The sequence below is a fragment of the Eumetopias jubatus genome, unplaced genomic scaffold (genome assembly GCF_037043125.1).
Source record: "Eumetopias jubatus isolate StellerSeaLion01/CBP00866 unplaced genomic scaffold, mEumJub1_p1.0 scaffold_12, whole genome shotgun sequence".
NCBI classification, from domain to species: domain Eukaryota; kingdom Metazoa; phylum Chordata; class Mammalia; order Carnivora; family Otariidae; genus Eumetopias; species Eumetopias jubatus.
Genome location: NW_028274818.1, coordinates 89419202 through 89439329, shown reverse-complemented (window position 1 = coordinate 89439329; position 20128 = coordinate 89419202). Strand labels below are relative to the sequence as shown.

General features: G+C 40.2%; 1 protein-coding gene across 1 annotated transcript in view; it reads left to right on the top strand.

Moving 5' to 3' along the window:
• Positions 1-5084: 5084 nt before the first annotated feature.
• Positions 5085-20128, top strand: part of LOC114202184 (acyl-coenzyme A synthetase ACSM4, mitochondrial-like) — a 17846-nt gene continuing 2802 nt past the window's right edge. The window contains 7 exon segments of the mRNA XM_088017069.1: positions 5085-5285; positions 8500-8710; positions 12747-12954; positions 15658-15801; positions 16618-16774; positions 18761-18801; positions 18803-18838. Of these exon segments, the coding sequence (XP_087873195.1) occupies positions 5085-5285; positions 8500-8710; positions 12747-12954; positions 15658-15801; positions 16618-16774; positions 18761-18801; positions 18803-18838 (998 nt within the window).

The window sequence follows — 20128 nt, the reverse complement described above, 5'->3', positions numbered from 1 at the left end:
GGATGAAACACTGAATTCTACTCCAGAAACCAACAGTGCACTCTATATTAACTAAAATTTAAATTTTAAAAAAATGAGGGGAAAAAAAAGAATGTATTGATAGGAAGATCCAGGTACAGCTGGGCCTTTTCCATGTAGTCATCCCTTTCTGAGATGGCTGTTAGCTCTCCTTTCCACCTACTCATAGTCTTGCCACCTCCAAAGCCCAATTCAAATTTCATCTCCTCCAGGAAACTTTCTGCACCCACCCCGCACACGAGCTCTGCCTGTGTTGAGCTCTATTGTTTCCTATAGAAATAGAGGAATGGAATGTGCAGGGGAGGAGGAAGCCACCTCCTAATGAGCACTAGTATTGGTTAAGCCTGTTCTATTGGCCAGATGCTGTCTTCCCTCTTATGATTACATCAGAACCACCCAGATAAAAACTAGGATAATCTCCCCACCTCTCCCCACCTTCTGGAGGTTAGGACATGGATATCTTTGGATAACCTTTATTCAGTCTACTACACTTGGGACTTCATTCATTAAAGGATCAAGGAGCCCTGTTGATGTCCGAGCCCATGAGAGATACTCTCTTCTGGATATCATATGGGGTACCAATGAACTCTGAAGGTGAAAAATGTCAATGTCTGATCACTGTCATCAACAAGCAACATTTAGGCACAGACTTCACTAAACCCAGTTCCTGTTTGCCAGCAACTGACATTCACAAAGGTACAAGCAGGCAAAATTTATGTTCAAACCAGTCAGCAACATTGTCTCAAAATTATTTCTAAATGAGATCATGTCAGGACAGACACCTTGTAGTGGCTAGCGCATAGTCAATGCTCAATAAAAGCCAGGACTTTGAAGGATTTCTCATAATTTAATCAATGAGTTGAGACTTCAGATATGATTCCCTTGGCTGTCTTTTGCCAGGATGCCAGGCTATATCCAGCTATGCCACAAGTGTCAAGCATGTCAATATTCCAGGCTACTTGAAAATCATGACAGACTCTGATAATAGGCCATTGAGCAGTATGGATCTTGATATTATCAGCTCCATGGACAAGAATAATCCGCTAATCTGCTGGGGCTTAGCACTGAACCGTAAGAGGAAGTTGCTACTGCATTTCCTCTCTCCCCTCCCAGCTGTGTCTTATAAATTGTTGCTTTAACCACAAGTTGCCCAGAGAAACGTCAACTCACAGGATTATGATCCTCCCAACTGTGCACTAGAGACTTGGGACTATAATGGCATAGATGTCACCAAAAGAAAAGAAGGAAGGAACCAATTTTTTGGCAGATACAGAACTGAGTCTTTGTGAAGAAGCTGAAGGCCTTTCTGCATCAATAATAACATTTTCTGGTAAGGAAAAAATGCATGTGGTAACATGGAAGTGCTTCTAGTAAATGAGAAGTTGTGAGAGTGTGTTTAAATGTAGAGAACAGAGCACTAAGAGTTCCATCGTCTTGCCATAATTGGATAACTGCTGATTCAACCCTGGATAAATGTCCCTTTGACAGGAAAATGGACTGTTCAACTTTATGAAGGTTGATAGAAATACAGCAAAAATCTGTGATAGCATTTCCTTGCATTGGCTTTGGAGACAACAAACGCAGCCTGGAATTTGTGTTGCATGCTCCATGAATGGCTTTTGTTAATTATTTACCTCTCACCGCCTCAGTCACTTTATAGGTAAAACAAAATGCCTGGGGGCGCCTGGGTGGCTCAGTCTGTTAAGCACCTGGACTCTTGATTTCGGCTCAGGTCACGATCTCGGGGTTATGATCTCAGGATTGTGAGATCAAGCCCCACATCGGGCTTGTCAGCCTAGCCTGGGGCCCGCTTAGGATTCTCTCTCTCCTCTCTCTGCCCCCCCATCCCACTCCACTCATGCTCTTTTGCTCTCTCTCTCTTTAAAAAAATTTAAAAATAAAAATAAAACAAAATGCCTGCCTCTGAAGGGTGTTGAGATAATTAAACAAGACATTGCATAAAAAACACAGTGCTGAGTGCACACCAATTGCTCAAACATCTTTCCACTGGTAAAGTTTCCCTTAACGCACTGGAAATCACTAAGAGTTTAGAAATCACCTACTTAAATTCTCTCACTTTTACAGGTATGTTCGGGAAATATTTTGTTAAACATGTGTATATACAAATTTCTACTTAGACAACGTCTTGACCTAAAAGAGTCAGTGATTCTCAAATTTGACCCTGGAATCATATGAACTTCCCACAGGATCCAAAGTCAGGAAATGGCTGTGTTCAATGCAAAATGGCAGATTTTCAGAGTTTCATGGTCTCCCTAAAGGCCTATCTGTACAAATTTATCCAGAAAATCAATAGTAGACCAAAGAGATAGAAGAAATGTTACTGGCAAAAAAATTTTACAGTTTAATTGAAAAATCCTACTCTGTGATATCTTGATTAGTATTTTATTAGTAATGATTGTGTTTACATATGTAAGACCTATTTCACTGATTCTGCACATAATGCAGATAATGCTAAAGCGTATATTCAGATCAGATCTATTTTATGATATTTCATTTTAGATTTATTGGCATGTTAATTTGATGATATGGCAAATTTATCTATGGAGGTATGGGAAATCAGAACAACTCATGAAAAAATCATTTTTTCAGTTTGGAGGAGAAGATGGAGGAGATTTGCATTAAAAACTATCTGCTCTATTATCTGTGCTATTCTCCTTAGGAAGCAAGAATGTTTCAGGTGTCCCATGTTTTGATAATCTTTCCAATTGATCATTAAGCTGGGACAAAGAAAGGTCAAAATGATGGAAGTGAAGACTAGAATGCTTCAGACTGATGGGGGCTGAGTTCAACCCCAAGAGCCAGGAGCACAGTGACAGGACATTAAAAGAGGCAAAAATAAGCCACCAAGATATTGGTGGCTCCAATCCAATAGCTTTTCTAGTTTCTTTGATATCAAACAGTGAAAGCCTTCTGCCATAAACAGTTGTGAAGTTTGATTTTTAATGTGCAACGTTTACGCAGTCCTAGCTACCCACCAGGCACTGTGGTAAGGTGCTCACTTAAACCCCACAATTAACCAATGAAGAAGGTACTACCTTTACTCTCACTGCACAGATGAAATGGAACTTGGAGATATTAAGCAACTTGGCAAAGGGCATCCAGAGAGGCAAGTGTGGATGCAAGTATGTGTGCTGCATATGTGCATACACACATGTGCACACGTGTGTGGGTGGGTGGGTGGGTGGGTGTATATGTGTGTGTTTAGGAGAGAAGTTGGGTCTCACTTTCAGCAAAATGCTAAATCATAAGCATGGCCCCCACTACTTTCCCTCTCCCCACCCTTCTCTCCTCTTGCTACCTCCACCACACTTGCCCAGGTGGTCCCTCTTCTTTCTTCCTTGACATAATGGAGAATTTAATACCAATGGTATGGCCAGAAATAGCTCTTCCTGGGCTACGGTAAATTGCATTTGAACCAAATGGGCCTCTTGCTTCTCCAGACGTCACTCTGAGCAGTAAAGAAGGATTGACAACAACAATGAGGGGATGGTACACCCTGCACCCTTTGTTCTGCTGTTTGTGTTATCACCATGCGGCAGACTCAGGCACCCTTTGCACCTGCGGAGTTTTCCATCCCATACAAGGCAACTAAGTAGGACTGGAAGGCAAAAAGATAAGGGTATTCATCTTCAGCAAGAAACCCTTACTGAAGAAGGCAACAACACAAAGGAGGCTGAATAGCAGAGAGGTTGAGTACGCAAGCTCTGAGGTCAGGCCATAAAGGTGGAAACCTGGCCTCTGCCACTATAAGATGGATGACCTCGGTCAAGTTACTTAAGTCTACAGAGGTCTCAGTTTTCCCATCTGTAAAATAGAGATAATAATGGCACCAACCTCACAAGCTCGTCATGAATGCTAAATGATATCAGGAATGCAGAATGCCTAGTGTACAGCAAGCACTGAAAAACACTGGCTTCTGTTATTGAAGACAGCTCTGTAAGTCAATGTTAAGTAATAAGAATGAAATACACAGGCTCTACCCACACCATCTAGGTAGGTTAGGGAGACAAGGCACATATATTGAAAACAATAATATAAGGTAGAAAACTGTCACGTGAAGAATACTGGTGCATATTATGGAAAGTCAGAGGAAGAAATAACAGTACTATTTTTAAAAAATGTTAAATTACAGATGGCAGTAGGAAGGTGACTTTACCAATGTCACAAAGCTAGTTTTGAAAGAGTCCAGAGTAAAGTCCAGGTCTCCTGATTCATGAAGTAAAACTATTTCATGAACCTATGCCACCAGGGTACTAATGAAAATAATCTTAACAAAAGCATTAGTTAACACTTTGAAGGTACTGTCTACATCCTGGGCATTTTACACACATTATCTTATTAAATCCTCATAATAACCCTAGGAGACAGGCATTATATTCCTCCCCCATTTACAGATGAGAAAATTGAGGTGCATGAAGGGTAAGTGATTTCCTAATCACTTAAAGTTGCTAAGCCAGGACTTAAATCAAGGTTCCTAACCAATTATAATGAAGAAGTGAGGGGGAAAGGAAGGCAGGGAAGCCAGAAGGAAGGGGGATGACAGACTAAATCCTACAGCTAGAAATGGACATTCAAGAAAAGTGAGTGGGCTGCTTTTACTGGAAGAGGAAATTCAAGGAGAGGAGTTAGAAAATACAGTAGAATCAAGTATGAAGCAGACAGAAGCAGGGCTTGAATGTCCATTGTGGCAGCAAATATTCTGTTTGTCTATTGTTTGGTTGGGGGAGAGGGTAGGGACAGAAGATGGGAGCTTGACAATTCTATAGTCGTTAGTTTTGTTTTGTTTTTAAGAATAATCTGATCATAGAATGAAGAGGGAGAGGCCAGTCGCAGGGAGACTGGTGAGGGCTGACTGCCACAGCTCTGAAGAAGAATGGGTCTTTTCCAGGTGTTCCCCAACTTCCTGGGGGGGTGGGCCCACAGCCACAATCCACTTCCCAATCTCATCACAGAGCATCCAAAGAAACTAACGCTCTCCACTCATCTCTCCTCACAGGCTGCAGAACTTCCACATCCATATCAGTTGACAAAGCCCTTTGGGAATCATGATGATTTTTTTCCGATACCAAACATTCAGATTCATTTGGCTTGCCAAGCTAACTGGCCGGTACCTTCACAAAGATCATCAGTTTTGGGCGCCTCTGACTCTTGCTGACTTTGACGCCATAAATCGCTGTGAGAAGTCACTGCCTAAGAACTTTAACTTTGCTGGGGATGTGCTGGACCAGTGGTCCCAAAAGGAGAAGGTATGACATGACAGGCTTCTATTAGATGCTTGGTATCCGCGTATATCTCAGGCTTCCATTTCCTTGTTCCGTGGTCCATTTACCACTCTTAGTTCAGTTCTTCCATCCTTCTTGGTTTCCTTTGTTTGTTTTCCTCTTGCCCTCTGCTCTCCCCAGGCAAGATCTTTAATCCACAACTCCACATGCTGTCTTTCTCTGGATCCTCCTCAGTCCCCCTTATGGTGATTACTTGCAGAGTCCTGCCTCTTTTTCTTCATTTTCTCCAAGTCCCACACAGCAGCTCTTTGCTCTCCATTCATCGGTTTGGGCTGGTCACAGGCTTATCCAAAAAGCAGTAATTTGAGCTTTGGTCTGTTTTTTTAATTTATTCATTTAAAAAATTTTTTTTATTATGTTCAGTTAGCCACTGTATAGTACATCATTAGTTTTTGATGTAATGTTCAATGATTCATTAGTTGCATATAACACCCAGTTCTCATCACAACATGTGCTCTCCTTAATACCCATCACCCTGTTACCCCATCCCTGCACCCTCCTCCCCTCCGAAACCCTCAGTTTGTTTCCCGGGGTCCACAGTCTCTCATGGTTTGTCTCCCTCTCTGATTTCTCCCCCTTCAGATTTCCCTCCCTTCCCCTATGGTCCTCCATGCTATTGTTTATGTTCCACATATGAGTGAAATGATATGATAATTGTCTTTCTCTGCTTGACTTACTTCACTAAGCATAATCCCCTCCAGTTCCATCCATGTCGATGCAAATGGTGGGGATTCATCCTTTCTGATGGCTGAATAATATTCCATTGTATATATGTACCACATCTTGTTTAACCATTCATCTGTTGAAAGGCATCTCTGCTCCTTCCACAGTTTGGCTATTGTGAACATTGCTACTATTTTAAAATAATAGTCATCACTGGAGTGATTAGGAGAGAATCCAACATTGAAAAGAATAAAGCAAAAAGCCTTGAGTGTTTGCAGTGTAGCCTCAGGTCAAATCCCTGCTTACTGAGCTAGATACTTACCTATCAGTGCTTACCAAAATTCACTGCAAGGACCTGTGCCTGAGAAGATATACAGGGTTTCAAATAATGTTGAATCAATCTTTCCTATTAAACTGAGAGGATAGTCTTCCTTTAAATCCATTTACATCTTTAACAGCTCTCTTATACTTGCTAAACTCTCTTTTGAACAAAAGAGCAGGTAGAAGTTGAAAATCTCTGGGCGTATTTTGTTTTTAATATATTTATTTTATAGTAACCTATTTTTAACAAACGGTACTAGTTCTCCAATTATGGTGACGAGTAAATACATTTTCCTTCTTAAGTAAATATGTACAAGAAAAGTGAGTGAATGTAAAGAAAAATACAAAGAACAATAACACAGGTGTGGAGAGGAGATGAGGGGATGGGTTAGCCCGGCGATGGGTGATAGGGAGGGCATGTATTGAATGGAGCACTGGGTGTTATACGCTAACAATGAATCATGGAACACTACATCAAAACCTAATGATGTATGGTGCCCAACATAACATAATAAAATAAAATAAAATAAATAAAATAATAAATAAAATAAAATAAATAAAATAAAATAAAATAAAATAAAAAATAAAATAAAATAAAATAAATAAAATAAAATAAAATAAAATATAAAATAAAATAAAATAAAATAATAAAATAAAATAAAATAAAATAAAATAAAAATAAAGAAAGAATGAAAAGATAAGCCACAGACCTGGAAACCATATTTGTAGAACAGATATCAGATAAGGGACTTATATCCAGACTGACTATATCCTTAAGTCTCAAAATTCATTAATAAGAAAATAACCCAATACATGAGTAACAGAGTTCATTAGGGCACGTGTAAAGATGCTCAACATCAGCGGTCATTAGGGAAATGCAAATTAAAGTCACAATTATACTACTGCATACTTATTAAAATGCTAAAAAGGGTGACCATGTCAAGTGTTAGCAACTGTAACTATTTCACTGTTGGTGCAAATGTAAAATGGTACAGCCACTTTAGAAAACAGTTTGGCAGTTAAAATAAAAAAGTTAAACCCACCCACACACACATACACAAAAGGAACAATAGCACACACAGGTGTAGACAGATCTGGCAAAAACAGTGATACTCCAATGACTAAAGATTGAGAAATACTGACCTATATTATTTCATCAAATCCCTATCACCAACCTGGGGGGTTGCAGATAAGGAAATTAACCTCAGAGAAGTTAAGCTCCTTATCCAAGGTCACCAGTCCCAAGGGTACAGGAAACAGCCCCTGATCTTAGGGGGCTTATACCCATAGGACAGGGCCTATGATACAGTGTAATGGAGTCATCTGGCATTTGAGCACATTGCTGCAGAAACACAGAGAAGTCAGAGAGGAGAAAAAGAGGAGCCTGAGGAAACCTTCACAGAGGAAGTAAAATGGAAATTGAGTTTTGAAATAGTTTCCAACCAGGAAAGGTAAAAGGAGCATTCCAGATATTCCAGATAGGGGAAGAAAGGAGGAGTAAATTTTTTTCCCAGGTAACACATAAAGCAAAGAGGTTTTGCAGCATAGACAGTGTACTCTGTAAAACCATATGAGAAGTTTCCTCCAGAAATCAATCCCTTGATGAACCTCCCCCAAAGGCCCCACCATCTTGTTCTTTGTTACCTATGAAACCCATACCCATACCCAGCCTTTTGGGTTAAAAAAAAAAAAAAAAAGATGTTAAGTTCCTAATCAACCTTAGTACAAAAATTGGGGTTATTTGGATGGAACAGAATCTAACTTAATCAGGAAAAAACATTTATTGGACATGGGAGTGCTCACAAAACTGGGTTGCAAACTGGAAAGTCAGTCTCAGCAAGACCAGGACAGCTTCCCGGGGATATGTAAGCACCAAAGGCCCATACACAGGTATTTTTTCAACCATATTCTATCTTTTGGTTCTTCTCAGAAAACTCAAAATCCGGGAAAGAAGGTCTGACTCACCCAACATGGGTCACATGCCACCCACTGCTGGGTGGACAATTACCCTGATGGGTTGTCTCACCTAGGCTGTATTCAGTAGGAGAGGAGTAGTTCTACCAAAGACAAACCGGGGTGCTATTACCAGAGTCCACCAGCATGGGTGCTGAGGGCAAGTAATGGCAGATGTGTCCCATCTATTTGGTAGACCAGTCATGTAAGCTTTCTTTCTTTCCCATGTGCCCATGGCCAGACAGGAGAGAGACCAGCCAACCCAGCCCTGTGGTGGGTGAATGGCAGAGGGGATGAAGTGAAATGGAGCTTTGAAGAACTGGGCTCCTTGTCCCGAAAGGCTGCCAATGTGCTCACCAAGCCCTGCGGCCTAAAGAGAGGAGACCGAGTGGCCGTGATCCTGCCCCGTATCCCAGAGTGGTGGCTTGTAAATGTGGCTTGTATGCGAACAGGTCAGTGCCAATATTTAACATTTCTTTTTTAAAAAAGGATTTATTTATTCATTTATTCATTTTATTCACATACAAGTGTGCATGTGTAGGCAGGGGGAGGAGAGGGAGAGAGAATCTCAAGCAGACCCCACACTGAGTGCAGAGCCAGACTTGGGGCTCCACCTCACCACCCTGAGCTCATGACCTGAGCAGAAACCAAAGGTCAGATGCTCAACCGACTGTGCCACCGGGTGCCCCGATACTTAACATTTCTAAATCATGCAGAAACAGAGAGAATGAAATTTGAGGTTTTTCTGAATTGTTATGCTTACAAAGAACAGAAAAATAAGAGTTGAGATAAATAACAACCATCTCTCAATATGATAAGAAAAGGCAGAATAGCGGAATAATAATAACTATTATTATCAAGAGGTGGATATTACAAAAAAAAAGAGGTTTGCAAGAGAGGAAACTAAGGTTCAGAGATGTTAAGAACTTGTCCGAAGTCACACAGCTAGAAAGCTATGCAGTTGGGATATATTTATTTATTTTTAAAGATTTTTTAATTTATTTTTTGAGAGAGAGGGGAGAGGGGGCAGAGGCAGAGGGAGAGAGAGATCTCAGCATGGAGCCCCATGGGGGGCTTGATCCCACAACTGTGAGATCAGGATCTGAGCTGAAATCAAGAGTCAGATGCTTGACCAACTGAGCCACCCAAGTGCCCCGCAATTGGGATTTAAACACAAAGCTCTATCAAAGCAAATGTGGATAATAATGCCTCTTGGCAGAGCTGGTTATGAATATATATAGATGATCTTGAATATATTTGGATTCTCCCTGATATGAAAATACTAAGGGAAGAAAAAGCATTTTAGAATGTAAGGACTTAGGGGTCCCTGGGTGGCTCAGTCATTAAGCGTCTGCCTTCAGCTCAGGTCATGATCCCAGGGTCCTGGGATCGAGCCCCGCATTGGGCTCCCGGCTCCCTGCTCCCTGGGAAGCCTGCTTCTCCCACTACCCCTGCTTGTCCTCCCTCTCTTACTGTCTCTCTCTCTGTCAAATAAATAAATAAAATCTTTAAAAAAATTTTAAAAATTAAAAAAAAAAAAGAATGTAAGGACTTTTAAGAATATGACTGTGGATCCCAGTTGGAAAACCTCTGCCTCTTTCTAGGCAAAAAGATTAATGTATTCAATGACACATTTTCTACCAAAGTAGTAATTTATAATGTACCCCAAATAAAAATTCCACAGTATTGTTTTCCCCTCTAGGACAGAGGTTGACAAAAACCATGGCCTATGGGTTGGCCACTTATTTTCATAAATAAAGTTTTAAAGTTTTAGTGGGATACAGTCATGCTTGCTCATTTACATATTGTCTATGGCTCTTTTTACTCCACAACAGCAGAATTATTAATTGAGACAGAGATGGAATGGCCCACAAAGCCTAAGATATTTACTATCTGGCCCTTTACTGAAAGTTTGCCAATTCCTACTCCAGAGCATGATATAAATGTTTATAAATTGATTAAAAATAAATAAGAATACCAAAGGAAAAACTACTGTAGAGAACACAAAGATGTTTGTTACAATATCATTAATAAGAGAAAAAAATTGGAAACAACTATATAGAAATGATTAAATAAATCACGACTTAGCTAACAAAGTTTAGTAGAGGTATATTCACTGCTGGTTGAAATTATGATAACTCAACCTGATGGGATATCATTTAAAAGACCAATTATAAGGATTTCATAATGGTGTTGAAAAATGTTCTTACTGCCAATATTAAATTTTTAAAAAAGCAATAGATAAAATTCTTTTTGCATTCAGTATAAAAAGAAACTTGGAAATGTGAAAACAATTGTGGGTTGAAAGGAGATTAAAAGTGGTTTGTCATTAAAAATGTACTCACTATTACTTAACATAATCTAAGCAATTTGGGAAATGCCAAGATTAAAAATGAACCCACAAGCTAAATGGTCAAAACATTCAGTTAATTAAATGTTAAGCAAGCAGCTGAGGATTGTTTTCTAATTCAGAGTTATTAAATCTTCTGAGTGAATACTGAGATGTTTTGTTTTGTACCATGTGGCAAAATATTTTGCTTTTGCTGTAAAGTGTATACAGTCTGAAATCCACCAGACGAGAACTTTTCCTTAACCCCCACTCTATCCACTGAACACATTCATGTCACAAATCTACCAAGAGTACTAATAATTTTTGAGCCATTAAGAACAAGTGTTTGTGGGATGTCTGGGTGGTTCAGTTAGATAAGCATCTGCCTTCGGCTCAGGTCATGATCCCAGGGGCCTGGGATCGAGTCCCGCATCCGCTGCTCAAGCCTGCTTCTCCCTCTTGCCTACCGCTCCTCCTACTTGTGCTCTCTCTCTCTGACAAATAAATAAAGTAATAAATCTTAAAAAAAAAAAAAGAGCAAGTGTTTGCAAAATAAATAATATTTTTATATAGAGTGTACTATTTGAGATCCAGTTAGGTATTTTCTTAATTAACTTCTTTAATGTCATATATATATATATTCATTTTACCAAGAGGTGATGACATGTGAAAGGTTTTAAGATATATTCAATGAGTATAGTCTCCTTTCTAGGAATTCAAATCCACATCTCCCCATTTCACTGACTAGGAAACTCACCAAGAAATGAGCATGGGTCTTGGGAGTCTAGGAAATGTATCTTTGAATCCTGGTTCTGCCCCTTACTGACTTTGTGACCCTTGGGCTTGTTGTCATCTATATACTGGGGTTGATTTTGAGTGAGATAGCAGACACATAATAAGTGCTCAATAAATGGTTGTGGCTATTTGTAATGCCTTACATACAGTTCTCTTTCCTTCACTGATTCACTTTAGAAAGAGCAAACCACCTTCCCTCTGTCTTTCATCTAATTCTCCCATATATGCTCTTTTCATAAGGAACTGGTATTGTAAAATCAGGCCCATCTCAGGCCAGTGTTTAGAATGGAGTGAAAAGTGGGATAAACTAAGCATCACCAAAGGAGTGTAGGCAAACTTTGATGATTCCAGACCACTGGGAAGACCCAGGTTTGAGGGCTGATTCTGCCACTCATTGGCTATGACTCAATTTCAAATTCCAACAGCATGGACCTACATGGCTGCTTAGGACAGTGGCCTCCAGGCTCTTCTGATCACATAATCTATCAATAAAGGTATTTGGGATACACATCCTCCCATCTGGATATAATTATTTTTATTGTTCTTCTGCACAATATAGCATGCGTATTATAAAATATACATGAGATTAAAACATAAAGAATACTATTATCTCAAAACTTTTTAAAATTTTTTTAAGATTTTATTTATTCATTTGAGACACAGAGATACAGAGAGAGAGAAAGAGAAAGCATGAGCAGGGAGAGAAGCAGAGAGAGAGGGAGAAGCAGGCTCCTCGCTGAGCCAGGAGCCTGATGTGGGCTCGATCCCAGGACCCTGGGATCATGGCCTGAACCGAAGAGATGCTTAACCATCTGAGCCACCCAGGTGCCCCTCAAAATCTTTTTAAATTCTAATTTTTCTTCTCCTCTTCAGTGGATTACCTTGCAGAACTCACTTTGGAGACCATTGGTTCAGAAGATTGAGTAAGATAATGTTCCTGAAAATTTCTAATGAGCTGTAAAATGTTATTTAAGTACTACATAATGATGATTCAAATGTTCCACAAAAATGTTACATAATAATAGCCCACCATTATAATGCCTACTATATGCCAGACACTTACTATTATTTTCCCCATTTTACAGATAAGGAAAGGAAGGCACAGAGAGATCAAGTAACATGCTCAAGGTCACAAAGCTAGTAAGTCACAAGGACAGAATTAGACCCAAGGACTATCAGACTCTGAAGCCACTGCTCTAAGGATCTCCCAGTGACCAGGGTCCTGTGGGATGTCCGTGGGGACCAAGACAGGAGTAGCTAAAGGCCATGTTCCCCACCCAAGCACAAAGCCTGTTTCCATAGTCCATAATCTTACCTAAGGGACAAGAGTTCTGTTTCAGCTCAGGGTTCTCTCTCTTTCCCAGGGCTGGTCTTCATGCCAGGAACAACCCAGCTGAGAGCAAAAGACATTCTCTATCGGCTGCAAGCATCCAAGGCCAAGTGTATTGTGGCCAGTGAGGAGGTGGTCCCAGCCGTGGAGTCCATTGTGTCAGAATGTCCCGACTTGAAGACCAAACTCCTGGTGTCTCCATGCAGCCAGAATGGGTGGCTCAGCTTCCAGGAATTATTTCAGTGAGTATTTTCTCCCGCCTGATCTACAGTACCAGCGATAACATCAATTGCAACTATATCTCGGAGTCTTCTTGCCTCCAAGCACTTAGCAATACTGTCAGTTGATCCAGACTCCTTCCCATAAAAGAATCACCTAATAGAAGATCTGAGTTGGAGGATGAAGGAAGGAGTCAAGGTTTATCTGCTTTTTAACATGGGTGACTGAATGGGTGGGTAGTATCAGCTGGAGAAAGATTTTAAAGTTGGACATATTAAGATTGAGGGATCTGTGAACATCCAAATGTCTAGCAGGTAGTAGATACATGAGTCTCAGACTCAAGGACTTAAGATACAAATCTGGAAGTCATCAACATATAATCAGTTCTGAAAAATCCAGAAATATAAAACTCAGGTGTCCAAAGAAAGAGAATCAGTCAATGACATCACTAATTGAAAATCTCTTTATCATCCACAGATTGTAATGTGTCCTCTTTTGGTAAAAGAAAAAAGAAATTTAAAATCTTACATTAAAGCTTTCCACACTGGATTGAGAAGCATTAAATAGTGGTTTTTTTCCCCCACAGTATTAGATATTGTGAAGAAATCCCTCTTTGTCCAGCCCCCACACACCAACTTCACCATATATACATATATACAAACACACACACACACACACACACACACACACACACACACACACACACACACACATATCCCCTGAACATAATTTGATGCTCTTTACTGACTGCTGAATTATAGCATATCTTTAAAAATAATTATTGAGGGGTACCTGGCTGGCTTAGTTGATAAAGCATGTGATTCTCCCAGTCACCCATGTTAGAAAGCAGATCAGCCTTGCCTCCTTCCTTCATCCTCCAAGTCCAATCAATCTCCAAGTCCTACTAGTTCTTTACTTTGCCTCCTTCCCTCCATCCCATTCACCAGGGCACAGATTCAGACCCACATCTTCCCCCACCTGGATTAGTCCCCAGGGTGGTCACTCTAATTTGGTTCTTCTCAAATTTGGCATATGCTGAAAAAAATCAATATAACTGAATGATATTTTCTTTTTATTTTGGGGGGGAGAAGGCAAGTTACCAAGAAAATCATATTAGTATTTCATGAAACAATGTTTGACAATATAGTTGTATGTTTATATAATTAATCCTCATTGCTTTACCATTTTAATGACAATCTTATTCACTCATCATCAAAATGAATTAAAATGGCATCCTCGACCTTATTTCCTTAAACTCAGGAAATGATATACAAGTCTCCAAAATTCTCAGGTATTTTATCAGTTATCCAATACTGAGCTATAAGACATCCCAGAACTTATTGGCATAAAACAACAATCATTTTATTTGCTCAGGATTCTGTGGGTTAGAAGTTCATGTAGGTCTCAATAGAGGCACTTGTCCTTCACACCAGCCTGACAGAAGCTGGAGGACCCAAGGGGGGGTTCACCCCCAAGTCTGAGTGAGAAAAGGCTGAGAAAATTGTCTTTCTCTGACTTATTTCGCTTAGCATAATAGCCTCTAGTTCCATCCCCTTTGCTGCAAATGGCAAGATACCATTTTTGACGGCTGAGTAGTATTCCATTGTGTATATATATATATACACACCACATCTTTATCCATTCATCTGTTGATGGACATCTGGGCTCCTTCCACAGTTTGGCTATTGTGGACATTGCTGTTATTGGGGTGCAGGTGCCCCTTCAGATCATTACCTTTGTATCTTTGGGGTAAATACCCAGTAGTGCAATGGCTGGGTCATAGGGTAGCTCTATTTTCAACTTTTTGAGGAACCTCCATACTGTTTTCCAGAGTGGCTGCACCAGCTTGCATTCCCACCAACAGTGTAAAAGCGTTCCCCTTTTTCCACATCCCCGCCAACATCTGTCATTTCCTGACTTGTTAAGTTTAGCCATTCTGACAGGTGAGGTGGTATCTCATTGTGGTTTTGATTTGTATTAAGGAAACATTTTCCAGAAAGCCTTTAAATCTCATTGACTGTAACTGTATGTGTGCCCATTCCTAAATCAGTCTCTGGCATGAGAATTACCACAGTTGGCTTAGGATTATCAAGATTCACCCCCTGGAACTATATAAGGAACAGTCTCCCCTGAAGCATATAACTGCCTGATACCAGAACAAAATCAGAGTTTTATTAGTGCAAGGAAGAAGAACTAGATGCTATATGGTAAGCACCTAACTGTGACTGCCAGTGATGCAGATGTTGAATAAAAAGTATGAAAAAGTTTGATTCAAATGCCAAAAGATCTTCCTTTAAATCATAAAAACTCCTGAAATGTTAATAAACAGTTCACAAAGACTCATGACTGATTTTTAAAAAATTACAGATTAAAAAAAAGCACTTAGAAAAAAATGTTTAAGTAAATAAAATACACATCCTTTTGTCATTGATATTGAAAGTCATCTTGGCTATCAATGTGGCCTGTGCAGAGGTGGTGCTTAAAAAGAGAGAGAAATGAGTTGTTAAAGCTTAGCACTGATCTGCAAAATCCCTTTAAGATTTATTGAGAAATTCCTCTCAAGGAGGCTTTGGATTAGGTTTTGTTCTATTAACTCTTTTCTGGTATCCAGAGGGCACAAGTAACCAAGAAAAAAAATACATATATATGTATATATATTATAATCTCAGAGTTAAACAGGTGTGCCATCTTCAGCCACCATGTTGGGTTGGACCCATATTTTACAGATCTGCCTCTGCAGAGCACAGCTGTGTGGAGACAGGAAGTCAAGAACCAATGGCCATTTATTTCACCAGTGGGACCACAGGCTCTCCCAAGATGGCCCAGCACTCTCAGAGCAGCCTCGGAATTGGCTACACCCTCTGTGGAAGGTAGGGAAGAAAACCATTTTTGCTAAACTCTCCCCTGAGCTGCCAACATGTATATCCAACTGCCTAGCTGACACCTCCACCTGGATGACTATTAGATTTCTCCAGTGTAACATCTACAAAACAGAATCCTTGATGCCCCTGCCCAGCCTTAGCTCAGTAAATGGCATCATCTCACCAACTGATCAAGCAAGAATTTATGGGTTAAATAGGTGATGGGGATTAAGGAATGCACTTGTGTGGTGAGTGCAGGGTGATATACAGGAACCAACTTTGACCCCATCTCCACAACAGCATGCCTGGTTCCTTCTCATTGCCAAGTAAATTCACCCACCCAGAAAGGCCTTCCCAGGTACCCTAAAACTATCACTTCACCCTGTTTTATTTTCCTCAGAGCACGTATCATTATTTGAAATTATGATTCTGGTTTATATTCTTACTCATTTTATTGTGTGCTTATCTGCTGTCTGTCTTGCTAAAGTAAGAGCAGATATCTGGTCTACTTCACTCACTGTGCTAGGGAGAACAGTGCCTAGCATATATTTGCACAATAAATATTTGTTGCATCCATGAACAAACTCAGAATATCATGTCAAACCCAGCCTTCCTCTCTACTTTCAGATTACCTAGGATTCTGAGAAAGTCCTCTAACAAAAGTGGGAGATAGAATCAATCATCTTGCCTTTGGGCTTCTTTTGACCCTTCTCTGTAGCCACTGAGATTCTGGCCAGTTCTTGAAGATTCCAGTTTGTTTGCTTTTCTGTTTTGTTTTGTTTTGGGGCTTTTTGGTCAGTCTTGTTGCTTCTTCACATCATTTAGGTATTGGCTAGACCTGAAGTCCTCAGATATCATATGGAGTATGTCTGACACTGGCTGGATCAAGGCTGCCATTGGCAGTGTGTTTTCATCCTGGCTTCAGGGAGCCTGTGTCTTTGTACATCGGATGGCCCAGTTTGACACTGATACCTTCCTAGATGTAAGTCATGGTTTCTTGCTACATCTTTCCCTTGTCTCTCTCCCCCACCCCCAAACCCCTGCCAAAACCACAAAAGAATGATTCTTCAGAATATAGTTTCCTGGACTTGTGGAAATCATTCCTTTTTAAGAAATTAAGTCTCTGGGGATTTGGCTTTTGAATGTATTTAACAGAGAAGGAACACCCACAGCACTCTCATGCTTCAAACTACTCAGGATTTGCTCACATCCCACCTGAGAGGTTCTAAATAACAGATCACAAGTCTCAAGTCTAAACGTATCCTTGGTTTCTGATTCAGTAAAACAAAACAATAGGCAATAAATCCAAAACCCTATATAGAGAAGATTGAAGGTGGGGTCACCTTTCTCCCAGAGCAGCTCCTTCCATTCTCCCCTCACCCTGTGCTTTTCACTTTGTTAATTCTCAGAACCCAGTATTTGTCTTAAAACCAAGCAAGTTCCTCCTTTTCAGCCAGGCACAGCTAGATTGCAGTATCAGATTGCTCTGATTTCTTTAGCCTTTAGAAAGATGTGATTCAGGCCAATGATTTTTCAACCATGAAAAACCAATTATGTTTAATGAAATACGTATTATTAAACACCACACCTGTGTGTGAATAAAAGCTATATTCACCCTGTTATTTTGCTAACTGGTCTGACGAGATGGCTTGAAGGTGTTAACAGAAATGGTGGGTAACATAAGAACTGGGATCTCTACATCAGGTTTACAAAGTGACCTGAGTAGACAAACTAACTTTGCAGTTCTAAAACCTGTATTTTTAAAAATAAGAATACTTTTATAAAATATTAAATATTATATAATATTTAAGTAAAAGAATATACTTAATAGTCTTATTTAATATTATATTAAATAAGATATATTAATGATGTGATAATATATGGTATTTATATTAAATAAGTCTATTAAAATAAGAATACTCTTATTTTACAAAGATAGTATGTGTATTTTAAGTGCTCTAAAAACTTTACACTATTCTTAGTTACATGCATTTATGCTTATTAAGACTAGTTCGAATCAAGGGAGCAAGTAGAGACAGTAGAAATGCTCACTTACAGATCAAAAGTTTTTCTTGATCTTTGACAATCCAGATAGCCTAGAAATACATCTTGAAAATATTCTCTCAAATGCTTAAACTTAATACAAACTGTCAATTCATTATGTGACATAGTGGAATCTCTCTAGAAATAGGACATCTAAAACATGAGTATTTCTCTAGATTTTTCAAGGAGCTGGAGGTAAAATGAGCCTGGCAAATCTTAAACAGTTAAGGAAAGGACTGAAAAATGCCTTACTAATGCATTTAATCAATCCACTCAAAAGGAGTCTTTTTTTTTTTTTTAATTTGAGAGAGAGAGAGAGAGAAACGCAAGCAAGAGGAGGAGCAGACGGAAGGGGAGAGGAAGGAGGAAAGAATCCCAAGCAGACTCTGCTAAGTGTGGAGCTAGCTATGCAGGGCTGTCTCGCGACCCTGAGATCATGACCTGAGTAGAAACCAAGAGTCGGAGGCTTAACCGACTGAGCTACCCAGGTGCCCCAGGACTGATGTCTTTTATAGAAAAAGTGTTAGAAGCTTTTGGTAGGTTAGTTTACATCCAGGGTGAGTACTGTGTAGAAATATATAGGCAGGAGGTTTCAAAATTCCACAATGAAAGGTAATTTGCTGCCTTGAGGTAGAATAAACCAGTTCACACTTTGGGGCTGGTCTCAAATTCAACAATTTACTTTCTGTTGAAGTTGATTGTGTATGACTATTACTCTAACATAGACCTGTTCTTTCCAGTAATTGGAAATTCCCAACAGACATACAGTCACTAGTGACAAATAATAAATACTTGCTTTCTTATTCCTAGTAGTGATCATATGATGGAAAACTGTCAATGAAAGAGGATAAGGGGTTGCAGACATCAGCTCTAGTTGTGGCCTCTAATTAACCACTTCTGACAACTGTCTTTCTCCATCATCCAGACGCTCACCACTTATCCCATCACGACCCTGTGCAGCGCTCCCAGTGTACCGGATGCTTGTGCAGAAAGATCTGAAAAGGTACTTGGGTGGAAATCCCCATTTGAAGCACAAACAAAAGCTGCAGTCTAGCATCACAGATCTCCTCATTTCAGTGCAGGTTTCCTCAGTCTTGCCACTATTGACATTTTGGACTGAATAATTCTGTGTTGTCAGGGGCTGTCCTGTGCACTGTAGGATGTTGAGCAGCATTCTACCCAGGCTCCACCCCCCAGATGCCAGCAGAACCTCCCTGTGACCATCAAAAATGTCTCCAGACATTGCCTAAATCGCCTTCCAGTTGTTCCTAAGGATAGCCTCTAGGGGCAACTCCACATTTTCTCAGGACAACCAGAACCCTATAATCCAAGAACCCCCCTCCACCCCAAAATACAACTGCATTTATGCTGCCTTGAAGAAAAGCTAATGAAGTCTTATGACTTCAAGATTACCATCAATTTATTCAAATCACCTGAACCCCTAGTGGACTTGCAATGTATATTTACTTAACCAATATGAATTGAATACATGAGAGAGAGAAAGGAAGAGAGGAACAGTGTAAGTAGTGACAATTTAAGTAGTGCAGGCCCACTCATCCTCTGTCTCTCCCAAATGTGGATGCCCAGGAGGGAGAGTGCTATGAAACAAAATAAAGCAGATCTGAACCTTCTCTTATCTTAGTCAGGGTCAACTCCCTTGTGGCCCTCAATATGTGAGCATCCTTTTTTTTTTAAGATTTATTTATTTGAGAGAGAGAGAGAAGGAGGGAGCACATGGTGGGAAGGGGCAGGGGGAGAGAGAAACTCAAGCAGACTCTGCACAGAGCATGGAGCCTGACATGGGGCTCAATCTCATGACCCCAAAATCCTGAGATCACAACCCCAAGGTCACAACCTGAGCCAAAACCAAGAGTCAGAAGCTCAACTGACTGCGCCACCCAGGCACTGCTCAAAATGTGAGCATCTTGCTCACATCTCAAGAGTAGTTCAAGGGCTTTCAAGGGTTATTTTGAATAGGCACAATTCATGTCCTGCCCATTGGAGACCTCAGTGCATCAGAGCCGGGCTGTTACAGACTTTCTTACTTGAGAAAGTGGGCAGCAGAGTAGTAAGGCCAGTGGTGAAAAGCTTGATCTCCAAAGTCAAACAAGTGGGGCTCTGCTGTATACTACTAGTGAGACCTCAGACACTCGAGATGACCTTGCTAAGTAAGCCTCCCTTAATTCCAGCCACAAGAGGGGATTAAGAGTTGCCTCGTGGGTTTGTGGTGAGAATTCAATGTAAGTGGCCTACATGGTCAGACACCGGACAAATGCTGGGGGCAGAGTAGTCA